General features: G+C 45.2%; 1 protein-coding gene across 2 annotated transcripts in view; it reads right to left on the bottom strand.

Annotated features, from left to right (window-relative positions):
- Nucleotides 1–20,351, bottom strand: part of LOC119661688 (neogenin) — a 480,846-nt gene that overhangs the window by 24,828 nt on the left and 435,667 nt on the right. For both annotated transcript variants that reach the window (XM_038071132.1, XM_038071133.1), the window contains exons 7-9: nt 1,633–1,759; nt 1,138–1,293; nt 855–1,067 (exon numbers count right to left, since the gene is read on the bottom strand). In XM_038071132.1, the coding sequence (XP_037927060.1) occupies nt 855–1,067; nt 1,138–1,293; nt 1,633–1,759 (496 nt within the window). The remainder of the gene's footprint in view (nt 1–854; nt 1,068–1,137; nt 1,294–1,632; nt 1,760–20,351) is intronic.

Here is a 20,351-nt window from a genome sequence, read left to right as displayed (position 1 = left end):
ACTATCATTTGTTTTCATCGATTGTTCACTCTCTCGCTGAGCAGCACTTCGATTCTTACGCAGACGTCCGAAAATGGCTTGATGAGTGGTTTCCCTCGAAAGATCAACAACTTTATCGGGATGGTATCTATAAATTACCCGAGAAATAGAAAAAATGTGTAGATAGCATGGGCCAGGGTCGAGAAATTACGTTGTAGTATTTTGTACATTAGAAACAAAGCCTAAACGATCGGACACTAAGCAAATCACTTCAATATATAATTATCCTAAATTGAAGCTGTTGAAAAATGTCCAATCAATTATTAACGGGACTACGCCACATACTATGGCGGAGACGAAATAAAAATCAGGGCCACAGAGAAAAATTCTGGACCTGGGGTGAAAATTATGCGGAAAAACTGGGACTGAAGGAAACATTATGCGGATCCCTCTATTATTTCTTTTTTTATTGAAATTTCTATTCCGAACTTCCGAGCAAACTCCGGGCCGACTCTCCCTTTCCACCCCCTCTTGTCGGACCTGGTACAAATACATTAGTAAGTACATAAGTAAGCTCTGATAAATTATGAAAATTCATAGGGTTTGCTTAGAAATTGAAATCTCATAAAGAAATTCAATGGTTTAAATACGTATAATAGATGTCAATAGAAAGGACTTCTTTTCAATGCTATTTCCATTAACTTGTCAATCTGCAAGAAATTAAATCTTTTATCCATCTTAAAATACCTTAAAAGTGTCATTCACATCAGATTATCCAATAATACGTAAAAAAAGCTGAGTAAACGTTTTCACTCCATTCTATCCTTGTTCCAAGGAAATATCCACATGGGATGCATTAACGCCATTACACTTACCGTTGAGCTAGTCACCTCCAATGTTACATTGCTTGGAGGTTCCGATGGCGTCGATGAGAATGTTTTGATTTTGATTTCGTTCGAAGGATCGCCCATTCCATTCTGGTTGAATGGCACCACAGAAATTGTATACTCGGTAAATGGACGGAGCTCGGTGAGTTCAGCTTCCAGATTTGGACTCGTACTATCCGTGTACATATCGCCACTATCGTTCTGTAAAAGCAATTACCTCCGTAAACAAATCGATTCTTCCTCATGCTTGGAATCTAAAGAGTAAATTTACCTCAGCGTAATAGATTCGGTACTTGGTGATTACACCGTTCGTCACAAGAGGTGGATCCCACTTTACAAGGATGCTATTATGGCTTAGAGCGAGCCCTTCGACGTTTGTCGGTGGCCCGGCGATATTCTCCTCGGGTTGTGTACTCACTTCGAGGACCTGAAAATAAAGAATACAGGTCGGGTTAGTGGATGCGATTCAAAGGATTCAAGAACACAAACAAATGTCTGTCGTTCGAATATAATGAATTTACGAATTTTAGTTGTTTTCGATAAAACCCTCATCATTTATAGGAAAAATGTCGTTCCATAGAGACGTCTCAATAAAGGAAGAATAGGGAAGCGATTTTTTGTCTCATTCCAATTTTCATCCAAAAATTCCGATTATTATCATTTCCTTAAATATGTAACTTAAATAGATACATAAATGACCGACTTAATATTCAAATATTTGATACACAATGATATTCGGCGAACGTTTGACCCATCAAATACTCACCTCAGATGACTCCCCAGGTCCATGGTTGCTATTGCCAACAACACGAAATTGATATATTTTGCCTGGAAGCAGACTCTGAATATTGACCTGTTGATCGTCCCGTGATTTTGTTGTAATCTTCCTTTCCCTGAAATTTAAGAAATTGTTCCATTATTTGTTTATTTCTGTATCAAAACAAAAAACCGTTCTATAAATAAGCAATCAATTCTATTTCTAAGGATTCAAAAGAAAAAAGCTTCTTACAACCGCATATCCTTTCAGAACGGAAAGGACGTGCTACAGGAATTAATCCATTACGTATGCATATCAGGACTTTGATGAGAATCCTTCAGCATGTCTACCAAGATTTCTAGTACTTCTTGGGGTTTATTCATCTTTTTATTCGTTTATTTTGTCGTATAATGCAGGGTGGTTGGAACTTATTCAACCATTGTGTTTAGTAATGGAAATGTCGGTACTGACCAAGGAAATCGCGTCCTTGGGGATATATGGAGCACCATTGACGGTTCTTTTGATTTTTTTCTTTCTATGGAATTATTGAACGTCGACATAAAAACTTATACAAGAAAGATACCTTTTGATTAGAATTCAGAGAGAGAATATATCGCAGTTACGCAAGGTATATAGGCCAAAAAAATCCCATATAAAGGATATATAAACCTTCAAAGCGAAACAAAAGATATCGGGGGAATCAGGACTAATTTTGCCCAGGAATATAGCCCTGTCGCATCCTCGTTGGAGTAGTATATTGACGGCATTGTAGTGTTCTTGACGAGGGGGTGTGGAAACAGCATACGACACCTCGTGCCGATGTCGTATAAGGAAGGTATCCTGGAGCAGTGAGATGACTGATACCGAAGCCCAATGTGTCAACAGCAGACAATCTTCAGAGGGGCAGTAGCCAAGATCCGACAACCACAGAGTTGGAGAGCGTAGGCCTGACCTTACGCATTCCACCTTTTGGACCCAACTTGCTGGTTTTACCAGATAAAATCCTTGTTCGCCACTTCCATGAATAAGAAGGCCGAAATGGGATTCTAACCGGTTATTGCCAACTTGGATTTCGAGATAGTGCAACAGGTCTCCGACTTAATTTAGTTTACTGGGAGGAGCCGGAGCTCCGAGCACTCAGGCTATTGTTAGGTCCATTGTAATATCCCCGTAAATTGCCTATTCAATGGCTTCCGGCCTACGGTGTTCTCAGGCTTTAGCGACTCTGAGAACGTTCTCCAGAGGCAGATTTTTCATTGAAGAAAACCTTGCCAAGGTGTCTTCGTCTGAGATCTGCGGAAGCCGGGCAGCTGCATAAAAAGTGCAGGGCCGTCTTCTCCTCCTCCCCACATTGGCTGCACATAGCCGAAACCACTACCCCAATCTTTTCCATATGGTAGTTTAAGGAGCAGTGTCCCGTTAAAAGCCCTAGTAGGCTTTTCATGTTCCACTTCTTAAGGGACAACAAAAATGCCGCTCTAGTGGCCCTAGGCATTTTCACAAAGATTTTCGCTCGCCGGCAAGAGTCCAAATTTCTCCACTCGGTTGCGTGAATCCTTGCAACTTCACCCTTCAGAGTAGACTTGACAGTAGATGGTCGAATTCCAAGAGCTGGTTCTGGCCCCTCCATTGTGGATCCAGACCCTTGGCGAGCCAGTCTGTCAGTCTCCTCATTACCGCCGATGTTAGAGTGCCCCGGCACCCACATCAGAAATGTTTCGTTCACTCGGCCAAGTTTCAGCAGCACCTGATGACAACTCCACACCAACTGGCTTGATATGTCGTTGCCATTTAGTGCTGATAATGCCGCCCGACTGTCGGAATAGATTCGAATGGTATGACCCCTCCATTTTTGTCGCAGACATTCTTCTGCTGCCAATGAAATGACATATATCTCCGCCTGGAATATGGTCGTCTTTTTTCCGAGGGGTTGGGCCAGTTCTATAATCGGATTCTCCAAGAACACCCCTGTGCCCGGTCCATCCTCCATGACTGACCCGTCGGTGAAAATTATTAGGTCTGTAATCTGAAAAGACTCATGGCCATTTGTCGACCATTCTTCTCTTTCGGTCATTACGACAGTGTATGTCCTTTCAAAGTCGAATCTGGAAACCACATTATCCAGTGTTTTTCAAGGAATTTCCAGATAGACGCATGACCGTTGGATTGGCCGGCTTTCGACGCCCCAATGGTATCGAGCTTATATGCGTCGTTGGCTGCTTTCCGTTTCACCTCCAAGTGAATGGGGGGTAAATTTAGGATAGCTTCAAGTGCCGCAGTCGCTGTAGTATTCATTGCTCCAGTAATACTTAGGCAATCAAGTCTCTGAATTTGCGTTAGCAGCTTCCTGCTGTTATCAAAGTTCAGTCTTGACCACCAGACGATGCATGTATACATCAAAATGGATTTTATTATGAATGTATACATCCAGTGTATCCGTTTTGGTGAAAGCACCCCCCCCCCCATATCGCATTCCTACAGCACCAGAGCAATCTGCAGGATTTCTGATATTGTTCCTGGATATAGTGCTTCCACGTTAACTTGGGAGTCGAAATGTACTCCTAAAAGCAATGGTATGAACTGTTTCGCAATTACGAAAGGTATATAAGGCAAACAATCCCATATAAAGGATATAATCAAAACCTTAAAAGCGAAACAAAAGATATCGGGGTGAATCAGGACCAGTTCTGCCCAGGAGTGTCACTGTCACTTTTTCATTGGAGCAGTTCAATAGTTAAAGTAAGTAGAAATTGTTCGGTTTATAGGAGTGAGTGAAATTGTAGTATTCTTGGCAAGGGGGAGCGAAAGTAGCATAGGACACCTCGTGTCGATGCCATATAAGAAAGGTATCCTGGAGCAGTGAGATGACTGATACCCACGCTAATGTGTCAACAGGAGACAATCCTCAGACTGTCGGTAGCCAAGAGCCGACATCCACAGAGTTGGGAAGCGTAGGCCCGACCCCACGCATTCCACCTTTTTGGACCCAACTTTCTGGTTTTACTAGATAGAAGCCTTTCCGCCACTTCCACGAGTAAGAAGGACGAAATGCGATTCCAGCTGCTTATGGTCAACTGGGGCTTCGAGATACTACAACAGGTCTCCGACTTAGTAAAAAATCTTAACCAAGACTTTCACGATCAGGAACGCCGCATTGAAACAACGCGAGGGTGCGTAATAGCTCAAACCTCAAATTGTACGATGGATACTGTTACTACCATCATAAATTTGACACAGAAGCACTCAGATGTCACGCTGCGTGTAAATTAAACTCTAACCAGCAACGTTCGAAAACCGCTGGTGGCACACCATTACGCCTACATGAACGATAAGCGGGCAAACGAGACATACCTCATCAAGACGGGGCAGCTGTTTCAGTTTTGGCTCTACCTAAAAACTCCATGGCGGAACCAGAGTCTTAAACTCTACACAGCCAACGGGACCACTATCAAGACTTTCAGCAGAAACAACAAGGCTTTGGACTTAACCCTAAGGGGACCTCTTCAGTGGAAATTCGTCATTGCTTAAATAGAGCGTCCCAACATAGGAGCCGACTTTTTAATTACCCACTGTCTTCTTGTAGATCTTCAGAGTGGACAACTGATCGATCGCAAAACCGGCCTCACTACGAAAGGAAAAGTGACATAAAGCAATCTACTCATGGTCTCGATGAACGGTCCCAGAAGGCAACCGTTTCCAGCATTTTCTCACCCAGTTTCCTGAACTGACAAGAATCGGGAAAAATTCAAAATAATCGGATTGGCGCGGGCGATATTGAGTTCGAACGGGGAGGCGGCCTAGATTCAGGAAATGCAAGATTTTTCACGCTAGGATGCCGGGAACGCAAGATATCACGGAAAATGAAAGGCCGGAGAGGCGGGCTGAAATCGAGGAGAATTGAAAATTTCCTCGACCCCCGGGTTGTAAAAATTTGCAAAAATTGGGAAAAAATCAAAATCGTCGGATTAGCGGGGGCCATTCGAACGGGGAGGTGGCCCAGATTCAGGAAATGTAAGATTTTTCAAGCTACGATGACGGGAACGCGAGATATCGCGACCAAAGCACGCTGTGGAACACATCATAGTAACTACAGGCCAGCCCATGGCCGCTAATACTAGAAGACTTCCACCAGGAAAGTATCAAGCAGCAAAACAAGAATTCCAGTAGATGATGGACCAGGGAATCGGCTGTCCATCCAACAGTCCTTGATCGAAACTTCTGGACATCGTGAAAAAGGCGAATGGCACTATTCACCCCTGCAGCGACTACCACCAGCTCAGCGCACACAATGCACCTAACAGAAATGGTGTGTCTAACATAGCGGACTTCAACGTGGGACTACACGGCAAACATATTTTCTCGAAGGTCGATCTGGAACGAGTTAACTTTGAGATTCCAATAGTAGTTGCTGAAATACCCAAAATAGCACTTATAACACCATTTGAGTTGTTCGAATTCACGCGAATGTGTCTTGGTCTTCAGAATACAGCACAGACTTTCCAACGATTCATTGATTCTATTTTCAGCGATCTACCCTTCCTCGATTATGCTTATTGCTTCAGAGGACGATTTGAAGTACGAGCAGCACCTCAGGATAGTCTTCAAGGGACTCTCAGAGCACAGAATCAACCTCAACCCTGCGAAATGCGATCTTGGCCAGCCAGAAATTGACTTCCTAGGCTACAGGGTAACTACACAAGGCATGTTACCACTACTTAGTAAAGTACAGGCTATCCAGAACTACACACGCCCCAGGACTTTAACGTAGCTACGAAGGTTCCTCGAAATGCTGAACTTTTACGGAAGATGCCTTCCACATGCAGCCACTACACAGAAGTGGCTCAAAGCATTTCTACACATGTTAAAGATAAGTATCCGATCCTCTGGATCGACTCTGAAGTAGCTGCATTCGAAAAATTCTAATCAGATCTTCAGAAGGTTACACCACTAGATCATCCAGACCCAGAAGCAGAAATATCATTAGATTGTGATGCCTCAGATCACGGTATGGGAACTGTACTTTACCAACTTGGCAACTGCTTGAGTTCTATTCAAAGGTATTCAAAGGACTCAGGGCAAGTATCTATAGTGACGTACGCCATTTTCAGTAATCAGTTGAATGCAAGCAATTTACCGTCCGTACAGACCACAAACCTTTGGTGTTCGCTTTGACCAGAAGACAAATACCTAACCAAGGAGGACTAGGCAACTCACCTACATTAGCCAGTTCACCACCGACATAAGATACCAGAGCCGAACCAACAACACAGTCGTCGATGCCCTCTCCAGGGTGCAAGAAATAACTCTGCCTGGAGATGCAACTAGGCTAGCCAGCGCACAGAGGGACGATTCATCCTTACGGGATTTATAGGTTGATCCGAACTTTCGATTCAAATAGATGGATATACCCGAAACGGGAACCTCTATTCTGTGTGAAGTAACCTCAAAACCACGGCACTACCTGCCGGCCGACTTCAGAAGAAGCATTTTCGGCAGCCTTCATGGGCTCAGCCATCTCGGCATCCGAGCTACCCGAAAGCTTGTTTCTCAACGCTACTTCTCACCAAACATGAATCACAATATTGAAGAATGGACGCGAGCTTGCCAATGATTGAAGATCCATAAGCACACCTTCACATCTAGAGGAGCTTTTCCGCCAGCGGGTCGTTACGAACATGTTCATTTCGACACCATAGGCCCTTTACGTATGTCCGAGGGAAAAGGTTCTGTCTGACCATGATCGACAGATGCACACGTTGGGGAAAAGCTATTCCAGTCGAAGAAACTTCAGCGGAAATTATTGCCAAAGAATTCGATGACCACAGAATGCCAAGATACGGTGTACCTCACCGCATCATAACGGACCAAGGACGTCAATTCGAGTCGAACTTATTCAACAGTCTTGCCCAGTTTCTAGGCATCGCTCGTATCCGAACCACGCCTACCATCCACACGGCAACGGATGAGTCGAACGCTGGTCCCGATTACTGAAAAACGCTGGCTGAGCCCGATGATCCACAGTGACATCAAATTGTATGTTGGTACTGACCTTAGGGGTCTATTGCGAATAGTAGACATTAAGCCGTGATATTCGGATGGAGTTTGGATTAGACAAGTGCCGAATCCAAGTCATTCGCAAAGGTCATCATGAGTTGCATGCCGAGATAGACCTTTACAAACACTTAGGAATTTGGCAAGGAACCCATGCTCGAGTTGGTGATCTGAAGGAATAAAATAAGCGGATTGAATGTGTTCTCTTCACTGGCGTATGCATTCAGAATATTGTCGTGGATGGAGACTGATCTGGAAAACGTCAAACGGCGGATACGGTCTACGATGTCCATCCGAATTCTGGCATGGAGCGAATCGGACAGGGGCGTGGTTGATATTGTGATACAACATTACCGCTAAGTCGACTTTCTACATGCTCATTTTTACAGCAAAGAGGAGGCTAGTCCTTTGCATCCGACTGTTTGTAAAGCAGATTTCTGGCTGACTTGAAGGATCGATCTTTTAATCTTCTGAGTAGGATGAAGTCAGGCCAAGAACGGATTGATGAATGGAAGTCAAAGACAACGCCTTTGACAGCCATTTGTCAATCTGTGATTGTCGAACAGATGGCTGCGTGCTGGGGAGCTTCTTGCTGAGACAAAGGGATCTATGTTAGCACTGCTGAAGGGGGCACATGGTTCCCGAAACAATTTTATGCTAAAGAAATTAAAAAAAATAGAGAATAAGGAAAAAAACCCAATTCTTTTCTTAATCTGTCTACTTTTCTCCATAAAAGAATTGGGAAAAACAGTCCTTTCTATGAGGAACAAGAAGTTGCCAAGACCCGATAGTATCCTGGTAGAGATATACAAACTGGTGCTCCAATATCAGCCATTCTCGTTGGAAGATGACGAAGCTTGCGCTGATCAGCAACGGGAAATGCGACCCTGAGCTGCCGTCTTCATACCAGCCACTTGTTTTGCCTGACACTGCCAGAAAAGGACTCGAAAAGTTTATTAGAAGTAGACTTGCTGAGGCGATACGTGTTGCAGGAGGATTATTCCCACGGCAGTTCGGTTTTAGAGCATGAAAATCCACAGGCGATGATGTCATGCAAGTCGTGGATGCCGTTCATCGAGCAGAAGCAAACAATCGCAGAGCTCTACGTGTGGTGCCCCACTCAGCGCTTGACGTCAGAAATCCGTTAGCCGGAAAGACACTCTAGGCACACTAGACGGTACTTTCTACGTGTCGAGTTGCTTCTTATGGATATTAAGGGTTTATCTGAGAAACCGCTTCCTGCTCTATGAGATGCTAGAGGCCACGTAGGGGGTAGCGCAGGGATCCATCCTGGGACCGTCCCTCTGGAAGGCTTCGTGCGTGATCGGTTATACAGATGATGCTGTGGCACTTGCTGCTGGACGTACTCTCGAGCAGGTGCGAAGCAAACTTGAAATATTGATGCGACGGATAAGCGAATACGAATTTTTTTGAGCAAATCAAACCAGCAGCGGACAATGCTGTAGTTGGAGTTTCGGTCTTAAGTCCACTAACAGAAAACGTAGGACTCCTACCCGCTAGCAGGCGATGTCTTCTGATGAGTTCAACGTAGTCTGTTCTGCTCTACGACATAGTGGTGTGGGCTCACACTGTTGGAAAGGAAGTATATATAAGATATAAGCGCCTTGCGCAAGTATAGAGATACACTATCTCTGGACCAACAGTGATGATGATCACGGGAGTGATTCCCGTTTCCGTTCTAGCTAAGGAGCGTAAAACCATATACAAGCGCAAGAAAGAAGAGCCGAAGGAGATGGTTGCTCGTGAAGAACGGCAACGTGCGCTAAATGAGTGGCAACTTTCTTGGAAAAATGAGACAAAAAGGTAGATGCACTGCGCGACTCATTGGCAACTTCAGTGCGTCGATGAATCGGAAGCGTGGTGATACTGACCATTTCCTTGCCCAGCTCCTGAGTGGACATGGAGGGTTTTCAGTGGATGGGATTCGTCAACAACTTTATTCAAACACAGGGGATCTTTCTAAAGACAACAATGTCGGCGGGATTCTGAGGAGTGTTGACAGGTGAAACCGTGTTGCGCATTACGGGGTTTTCTCGTTGCATAGATTTTGTCTGCAAGCGAGGACTGGTCAAGTTCGAAGTAGTCGACTTGATTGAAGTCGACTGCGAGCGTGCCGACGACAAATTGAGGCACCAGATACCGGCCCTCTCCTATGGCCCGAGGGACGGGTTTTACTTGTAGCAGATCGTATTCGTGTTTGCCGATTATGCAAAAATACCCGAACACTCGAATTTGTTCCTCGTCCTTTTGTAACGACATTCGTTCTTGTAGAATTCTCTGGATTTCATACAACGGGCCAATCTTGGTCAGGACATCCGTGATCGCGGCTGTCAGTGCATCTCTGTCTGTCTGTCTACGAGACCCAATAAATCACCGTGACAGTAGAATGCAGACACGATTCGACTATATTTTGTCTCTAACTCGTCGAAGTAGTTCACGACTGCCAAGTACGTGGATACAATCTGCACATTCAGATTGCCCACATCCGTTTTGGCAAACCAGCTGCTCATTTTGTTCACTGATTCTATGACCATGTTCAATTTATGAGTGGACTCTCTCAATCGATGAGATACTGCGGTGTTGTAAGCTTCTATTCGCGTGTTTACCAAAACGTTTTGCTGGGTCATCGACTGCAACATGGTAAGTTGCCCTTGACGGAGGTTCTCGATGTCATTGTAAACCTGCTCGTTAACTCCAAAGACTGTGGTTGGTACTTTGCCTAGTAGAATTCTCCTTCTTCTTTTGGAGGTTGGGAGTTCGAGCTACTCATCGATCAGGCGGGTAGTATCCTTGCATTTAAAATTTAGATACCTTATTAGCACGCCAATATGGGTTGTGGTTTCTACTTGCGTGGCTTTCCTGCATATTGCGTTCGACTAGCTCAGGACGTCATTTTGACGATTCCTTATCATTTCTCAAATCGGAAAATGCACCTCGATTCTTGGTTCTCCTCGAATGAGCCGAGAGCGTCCTGACTTCCCGACATGGTATGCAGCGTCCGGCTTCCATATCTCATAGTCCTCGGTCGGCTTTACCACTTCTAGACGTACGACGTTGTCCCAGTTTTTTGGCCTCACGGGGGTCGGGGCCGGCGGCGGCAATGAGTATCTTCTTTTTGCTGTTACTTGCTTTCCAGTTGAGGCCCTGTCATTACTCTTACATGGAGGAGCAGGATTCTCTACCCCAGGTTCGTGGGGTAGACCAAGTGGCAGCGGGCATAGATTCACAATGCTAGCCTGCTTCTCCAGTGATCCGTGGTATCGGACTGTGACGGCTATTATTTTTCCATCGCTCCCAGGATGATTGGTGCTGATGCGAGCCAAAGCCCATTTCGCCGCGGCATTTCTCTTTCCTTGATGAGAGCTAGCTGACCGAGCTTCAAGTTGGGAGTCTCCTGGTCCCATTTGGCTCGGGTTTGCAAGTGGTGCAGGTACTTCTGAGTCCATCTCTTCCAGAAAAGCTGATGTAACGCCTTGATCTGCTGCTAATGTTCATACAGGTCGCGTTGGGTCCTGTCGACCTCTGGTATGGCTTTCAATGGACGCTGAACCAAAAAATGACCAGGTGTCAAAGTTGCCAAATCGTGGGGATTATTTGAGAGGAGCACTAGCGGCCTTGAATTTAGACATGCTTCCACCTGGCACAACACTGTTGTAAATTCATGGAAGGTTGGTCCCAATCGTGCTTCATTGAAAATGCATTTTAGCTGTCGTTGTGCCGATTTCAGCCTTCGACCGGTGAAGGGGCCGGATGGCAGTTCCTTGAACTAACAGTTCCCTCCTTCCTCTTCCCTCCCGCTGGTGAAAGGAATTTCCTGATTTGAAGGCTCGGGGCTAGCCAGAAGTAATGTGATAAATGGTTCCAGGCTAGCCCGCTGATGATGAGGTGTTTAGTTCGTAGTCCGATGGCGTATCAGTGCGGGAGTCCAACACTTGGATAGGATCATGCAAATTTCGGTTAGTTGGTATTGAACTGTAAACTGCCCAAGTATCTAGTTTCCACCCTTTAAGGACTAGCTGCGAAAATATTCATTTTGAGATAGTAGAGGGGCAATGGAGACGTTGTAGAAGAATTAAGTTTGCGTGTTTATATCTCTCAGAAAGTACCATATAAGACTTCCTTCATCGTCAGCCTGTGACTCCCAACGTCTGGAATTTTTTTCTAAAAATAATCCAGCTTTTCAGATTCAACTTTCTAAAATGGTTCCTCATTTTATTCATGTCGGCGCGTCTTCTCTTTCTCTGCCTACCTCCATGCTAAATACTCATATCTTAATTCTTGCAGAAATTTGTTCACGTACTCCTCGAGTTCAGTCCAATTCCTTGTCTTTTCTGTCCTCGCAACACAGGCGGAATGCCTCTTGAGATTCCACTCTCGGTTCAAATTTAATCAGAGATAGCACGATGGCATCTAGACTTGGTTTCGTTTGTCTTTCCCAGCAAGACTGAATATAAGCAGAAAAGTGAGGATTCACAGGATCTTTTGCACAATTGGATTTATCGACATTGAGATGGTCGGACAAGACCAGAATCTATTTTTCCAGACAATTAAAGTACCCGGAAAAGAATTTAATCTTTTATTGAGCAAAGAGAGATTGAAAAAGCTAAATCAGAAAAATGCGATGATAAAAGGTGATTTGCGGGAAGTATCTTTACAGTGTTAAGATTTTCGATGATGATTGACGATTGATTGGAATAAAGCGATGATGATAATTTATTGGGTGATTATCAGTCGAATTTTTCAAAGGATAATTGCTCACCATTTGAGGAAAATGGAATGGGGGATGTTTTGGTTTGAAACTGGTAGGAGTGAGGTTGGATGCTGTTGCAGATTTTCCGTTTTTAATAAGAAAGATAAGTTGCATGAATATCCTTCCTCGACGATTGCCTACCTTGTCGTGGTGAGGGACCTCAGTAAGGAGGGTTCTCCAGGAAACAGGAGGGGACACCTGAAGTCAAAAGGTAATCAAAACCTCAAGCCAAGGTGTGACTACCGTGCTGAGAGCTGAATGGTTACAGGGGTTAAGATGTAAACGGTGAACTCTGGGTACCAGGCGACCCCCAGCCTTGTCTCGACAAAAACGAGCTCTGCTGAGATCGACCTACTTTCCCGATAATACTGGGGCTATGGCAGCCAATTATTAAAAAACAACAAAAAAAATAAAAAAACCTTTTAAACAAATACAATTCAACCTCAATCGTGACGATTCAACCCCGAGTGAAGGGGCAGCCCTAAGCTCATCGATGGAGAACCTGAATCTAGACTCAGATTCTCCACTTACTCAGGTGGGAACCAATCTAATTGGGGCCCAGTCCTCCCCTTCTGTCAGCACTTCAGACCCCAGGCCGCTGAGACTAAAGTCTTGCCCATGGGTAAACACCTGTTTATGGACAGCAAACAGCTTTCGGGCAAACCGCCTCCGGGCAAACCTCCTTCGGGTAAACCGCTTTCGGACAAACCGCCTCTGGGCAAATCACAACCCAAGGGCTGTGCCAAGGTTGAGTGGAAAGAACCATTTGGGGCACCTGCGGTTAAGGGGAAACCGAAACGACAGCGGTCTTCGGACGATCCTAACTCATTGACACAAAAGGCAGCAAAGAGGGCTTGGCTGGCAACGGTAAGGCCTCCATTTTCAGCTAAGGCTATCGAAGCCGATGGATGGGTCCTGTATGACGACTCTAATCCATCCGGTTACGATACTGAGCAGTGCGAACAGCTTAGGAGGAAACTCCTCCTAGCTGTAAGGACTGCATCATCGCAAGGCATTAAGCTTTGCTTTGAGTCGGTAGGTGTTTATCGTAAAATGTTATGGCAAAATTTTACCGACGAAGACACGAACGAGTGGCTCAGGCAGTACTTCTCCTCCCTCAACGATGTGTGGGAGGGTGCGCGATTAACCCTGAAAAGGATCTCTGAGCTGCCAGAAGAAGAGCGGAATGGTGCTGGGGTTCTGGAACAACTTGGTGTGCAGAACAACCTGAACACTTCCACCTGGATGTTGGTAGGCAGCCAAATAGGAGAGAGAGCCGATAGTTCGGGAAGTTTTATCCCGAACCCGATGTTAAGAAGGTTCGGGAAAAATCGGGCTGCCGGCTGTACTGTGGGCTAGTGTCGGCCCCCAAAACCATTGAAGCGGACGCGCAGCCCTCGGCATCTTCATCTGAAGGGTGGACGAGGTGCCACATTTCCCAAATAAATTTGCAGCATGCACTTATTAGTCATCGGATCAATAGCTGCAAGACATTTATATACCTCATACAATAACCGTGGGTTGTTGGTGGGATAGTCAGGGGCCTAAACTTCCAACATGCTGACCTGTTGTACGCCAATGGAAGTGATCGACCCCGCTCCTGCATGGTAGTCTCACAAGACTTCCAGGCTAATTTGGTTAACGACCTATGTGATGACGACACCACATCGGCCAAACTAACCATAAAAAGCCAACATGCTCTGCATATTTCCCCTATGACGCAGGAGACGTTCCGCAGATCAGAGCTATCCAATATGCCAAAAGTAGATGCATAGAGGTAATAGCAGGATGTGATGTCAACGTTCATCACATATGCTGGGGAAGTTACAACATCAATGAAACAGGGTCGAAACTACTGGAGTATCTAGTAGGAACTGATTTGCAGATCCTTAATTTTGGTAATGAATCCATTTGTTCCAACGTGGTCGTAATGGGCATGGATCCACCTCCACCCACTCTATTTCGGAATCTGCAGAAGACAGATTGGGGACGTATAAAATAGAATTGAGCCCCCGAGTCACGATCCCTGGGAAGCGCATCAAATCCATTGCTGGAATTTAGAAGACAACGCAGATGATCACAACTAGCATGAGAGAAGCTTGCGAAGAAAGCTGTCCACGCAAGATGCCAAAGACGGGTAAAACACCATGGTCGAACTCGGATTTGGCAAAACAGAGGAGAACGACAAAGATGCTCTTCAATCGTGCTCTGAAGTGTGATTCAGGCGCTAGCTGGAATCGCTAGAAAGAGGCACAGGAGACGCTTTTGCGAAGAGACTAACTCTCTTGAGGCAACCTCAAAGCTGAAGCGGATCCTTGTTAAAGAACGTAGCCAGAAGCTAGGTTATTTACGTTTACAGAACGGAAGGTACACAGAAGCAATGAAGAAACAGGAAACCATTTGCTTGAAGTGCATTTCCCAGGCAGCATTCAAAATCCAATCTCGGGGCCAACAGGTGCATACAGCCCTCAACCAAGAGACTGCAAAGTAGTATCACTGGAGCGAGTGAAATGGGGTATGCAGGTCCGGATGGCATCAGTCCTGCGCTAGTAATAGAGGGAATGGATGGCTTGGGTCTACATACGCGAAGTGTATATCGTACATGCCCAGCACACGCTTATAATTCAACAAACTGACGTAACACGAAGGTAATATTTATTCCCATACCTGGGAAACCCATCTACACGGACGCAAAAGCCGATCAGTTCAACGTCCGTATCGTCCTATCCGGGATTCTTCACATGCTAGAGTGGAGAAAAATTCACATATTGGTCGGCCAGAAGTCTATTGGAGCAGGATGTCTTAGGGGCTGCCCACAGGGAGGGGTTTTCTCTCCGCTGTTATGACTCTTGGTAATGAATACCGTGCTCTGGCTCCTGGAGAACAAAAAACTCTTCGCGCAAGCAATTGTGGACGACCTAGCCGGACACAGTATATGACCGCTTGAATGCAACCCCGCATGAAATCCACAGTTGGTGCCTCCGCAAAGGACTCACGGTGAACCCCAGGAAGACTGGAGTAGTTATGTTCACTAGGAACGTCAGGTGGGGCTGCTATATGCTACCTGCCTTAGCAGGGGCGGAAATCCAGCTGACACAAACAGTCAAGTATTTAGGAGTACATTTCGACTCCGAGTTAACGTGGAAGCACCATATCCAGGAAGAATATTAGAAATTCTGCAGACTGCTCTGGTGTTGTAAGAATGCGATAGGTAAGACCTAGGGACTTTCACCAAAACGGATATACTGGATGGATACATCCAAAATAAAGCCCATTTTGATGTATGCATGCATCGTCTGGTGGCCGAGACTGAACTTTGCTAACAGCAGGAAGTTGCTAACACAGATTCAGAGGGTTGGTTGCCTAAGTATTACTGAAGCAATGAGTACTACGCCGACTGCGGCACTTGAAGCTATCTTAAATCTACCCCCCCATTCACTTGGAGGTGAAACGGAAAGTAGCCAATGACGCATATAGACTCGATACCATTGGAGCGTAGAAAGGCGACCAATCACACGGTCATGCGTCTATCTGGAAATTCCTTGACAAATATCCGGTAGCTCTGATGCCGACCGATCATATGGTTTCCAGATTCGTCTTTGAAAAGACATACACTGTCGTAATCACCGAAAGAGAAGAAGGGTCGACAAGTGGCCATGAGTCTTTTCAGATTACAGATCTAATAATCTTCACCGACGGGTCAGTCACGGAGGATGGATCGGGTGCAGGTGTGTTCTCGGAGAATCCGATTATAGAACTGGCCCGACCCCTCGGAAAAATTACGACCATATTCCAGGTGGAGATTTATGCCATTTCATTGGCAGCAGAAGAATGTCTGCGACAAAAATGGAGGAGTCGCACCATTCGAATCTGTTGCGACAGTCAGGCGGCATTATCAGGACTAAACAGCAACGACATATTGGGTTAGGCAAAAAGAAATGTCGTATTTTGTCAATAGATGACGACATTTAAACATATCTTGTGTTGTACGTATCGCATCGGGTCATACTATACAGCAATTTGAAGACGAAAATCTGGGATACAGGTGTCTCTTTGACAGTTTTATGATCGTACCTTTCAGTCTCAAATTATAGCGCGTCAAAAATGGAGTCCACCAAGCAAGAAATTCTTCATATTTTACGTTTTTACTACCTGAGAAGTAAAAATGCAACGAAGGTGGGCGAAAAAATTTGTGAAGTTTATGGGCCTGATACTGTAACGATTCGCACAGCACAGCGTTGGTTCGATCGATTTCCTTCTGGTATAGTGGATGTCGAAGATACACCCCGTACTGGTAGCTCAATCGTTGTAGAAACCGATAAAATTGTCGAAATTATCCAAGTAGACCGGCATGTGAGCATTCGCTTGGCCAGGAACTGGGTATAGATCATAAAACCGTTTGGAACCCTTTGCAGAAGATTGGATTCCAAAAAAGCTGGATGTTCGGGTTGAGTTGAGTTGACGCCAAAAAATCTCTTGGACCGAATCAACGCCTGCGATGCACTGTTGAAACGGAAAGAATTCGACCCATTTTTGAAGCCGATGGTGACTGGTGATGAAAAGTGGATCACGTACGACAACCTCAAGCGAAAAAGATCATGGTCGAAGCGCGGCGAGCCGGCCCAAATCATCGCCAAGCCCGGAGTGACGGCCAGGAAGGTTTCGCTGTGTGTTTGGTGGGATTGGAAGGGAATCATCCACTATCAGCTGCTCAACTATGGCCAGACCCCCAATTCGGTCCTCTACTGTGAGCAACTCGGCCGTTTGAACCAGGCAATTGACAAGAAGCGGCCAGAAATGGTCAATAGGAATTGTGTTGTGTTCCACCAGGACAACGCTCGGCTTCACACATCTTTGATAACCCGCCAGACGCTACGGGAGCTCGGATGGGATGTCCTATCGCACCCACCGTATAGTCCGGACCTGGCCGGCTTCCGGTCCATGCAAAACGCTCTTGGCGCTAGTAAGTTGGCCTCAAAAGAGGCTTAGGAAAAGTGGCTGTCTGAGTTTTTTTTTGCAAATCAGGAGGAGGGGGGGGGGTTTATAAGGGGGAGATAATGAAGTCGCCTTCTAAATGGCAGCGAGTTTGCGAACAAAACCGCGCATATTTGACTCAAATCGGATAATTCTAAGTATGTTCAATGAAGTGTCAAATTTCGATCACAAATACGACATTTCTTTTTCCCCAACCCAATATTAAGCCATTTGGCGTAGAGTTGTCATCAGGAAACATTCCTGATGTGGATGCCGGGGCACTCTAACATCGCTGGTAATGAGAAGGCTGACGGATTGGCTCGCGGAGGGTCTGGATCCATACTGGTGGGGCCAGAACCAGCTTTTGGAGTCCGGCCATCCACTGTCAAGTCTACTCTGAAGGGTGAAAATGCAAGGATTCATACAGCCGAGTGGAGAAATTTGAACTCTTGCCGGCAGGCGAAAATCCTTGTGAAAGAGCTAGAGTCACTAGAGCGGCATTTTGGTTGTTCCTTAAGAAGTGGGACATGAAAACCCTAGTAGGGATTTTAGCGGGACACTGGTCCTTAAACTACCATATCGAAAAGATTGGGGTGGTGGTTTTGGCTATGTGCAGCCAAGGTGAGGAAGAGGAGGAGTCGGCCCTGCACTTTTTATGCAGCTGCCCGGCCTCCTCAGATCTCAGACGAAGCCGCCTTGGCAAGGTTAGTTTTTCTTCAATGAAGAACCTGCACACTCTCTACCTCTGGAGAATGTTCTCAAATTCGCTAAAGCCTGCGAACGCCGTAGGTGGGAAGCCATTGAATAGGCGATTTACGGGGATAGTACATTGGGTCTTACAGTGACCTGAGTGCTTGGAGCTGCGGCTCTCCCAGTAAACTAAGCTAAAACTGCATGAAGAACCCTTCAGGACAGTTTTCCCCAACTGGTCAAAGATAGAAGTAGTTAAAAACAAGGAACTTTTGGCCACGAATCAAATTCCTGGAATTTTCCAAGGAATTTAATTAAAGCAACAAATTTTAGTTTATGATTACGGATTAGATTCCTATTTTCCAATCTCCATCCAAGAAGCGTTATCCTATTATAAACCAACTATAACTCTTAGCTCAGCACTCAATAGCGGTTATTTCTGCATTTCAGAGGATGGAATTATTAATAAAAACTTAAATTGATAAAGTTCGTGCCTGGATTGGAGCTTAGAGGGCTCCAGAGTTTCCATTAGAATCTGTCAATGCTGGAATTGAATGGTGGAGAATTTTTAATTGGATTGCGATTGAATTATGTGTTTCAGTTCAATCTGCGGTTGAGTGAAAACACCAACGGGCTCCAGCCAACAACAGACAACAATTGTTCGTGCAAAGGACCTAGGACATGCCGAACACCCGTTGAAGGACTTGGAGTTTGTTTTAGAGCCGGATCGAGCGTCAAATATGGCAATATGGGAAATGCGGGGGCATGGGAACTAGCAAACGTAGACCACGCACAGCATCAAGTAAGCACTCCATTCTGGGGTATTGTTCCATTATATCTTGAACTCTGCCGTTTCGATTAAAGTTTAAATCCAATGACGAACCCAAAGTCGAGAGAAGTTCAAGAGGCAAAAGCCAATCAAAGTGGATATGATGGCGTAGAAATCTGAATGGGACGATGGTGGATGAAGGCTCTCAACTTCCAGTTGTAGCTGGACCGAGCACTCCGGTCTTGGTTGTTTTGTATCATAAACTTTATTGAATTGAATTGGACGGTAATTAATTTTAAATTACAGGGTTTACATTGATTTAATTGATGGTGGCTGAAAGAAGTGCTCCTGGCTATGTTAGAGGGCAATATCTTTTAAGTTGGCTAATTGAGAGTGTAGACATGCGTGTCATATGGAAGTTTCAGTTAATTCATTTTCAATAAGAAACATGATTTAATTAATTTATGTTATCCTCATAAAATGCGTCCATTGGTCTTTTGATAACATCGTAACTCATTGAGAGGAAACATCGGTTGAAATCGTCTTGAGGCTGGTGGTTAGGAGTAGGGACTTTTCAGCAATTACCGAAAGTTGTGATTCTTTTCTTTTCTCATCCCATCCTATCCTACTTAAAACCTCCGAGGAGCTGGACATTGTACTAGCCACGTTGGACAACCGCCCAGGCAGAGGCTTAGGTTTGAACGTCGATTTGATTCTCTCTTGTCTCTCTCGTTGGAGAGAGACATGGTCTGAGGTGAGTGAGCACCACACCAACAGTGAGTATCAGGCCATCTTTCTCGACATTAGAAACGCAGGAGACGAGAATTAAATGCGCAACAGAAGTGGAAAACCCCAGACAACAGGTGCACTTGAGTTTCCAAGGAGGAGACATTCCTGGTGTCTTTAGAATGACCGACAAAGCCCGAAGGGAACGGTGTTTGAAAAGGTGAGTCAGCTATGTCAGCGGGGGGTAACTGAGGAATGCGACTCTACAATGCCGCGATAGCATTTCCATCAAACTACTAGTAGAACCAGGATGTCTTGCTGTTGAGATCATCATGTCAATGAACGGAATTCCGAAAAAGGTCCTAAAATTAACTGTTAAAATCAGCCCCACATTATTCAGAAGCACATTTTAATCATGCATGGTAGAAGAAGTGTTTCCCGCTCAGTGAAAGATTCAGAGGTTGGTTCTGTTACCGAAGAACCAAAAACCACCCATCGCCTTATTTCTCTTTTAGATACTATGGAGACATTGTTGGAGAAGGTGAAATATAACAGGCTGCTTCTATTCGCCGAGCTAGCGAGTGGTCTGTGGGTTTCGGCGAGCCTGTTTTACAGTCGATGCGATAGCAATGGTCTTAGATCTGGCTTGATAAGCGTTCGCCGTCGGTAAGGGTTGTGATTGAGGCTAGATGTCGGGAATGCCTTTGATTCGGCCAACTGGAGTTGGATTAAAGACACCTTGCCTAA

Source organism: Hermetia illucens, chromosome 1 (assembly GCF_905115235.1).
Source record: "Hermetia illucens chromosome 1, iHerIll2.2.curated.20191125, whole genome shotgun sequence".
NCBI lineage: Eukaryota > Metazoa > Arthropoda > Insecta > Diptera > Stratiomyidae > Hermetia > Hermetia illucens.
The sequence above is the reverse complement of the archived record's forward strand: the minus strand, read 5'-3'. Positions and strand labels throughout refer to the sequence as shown.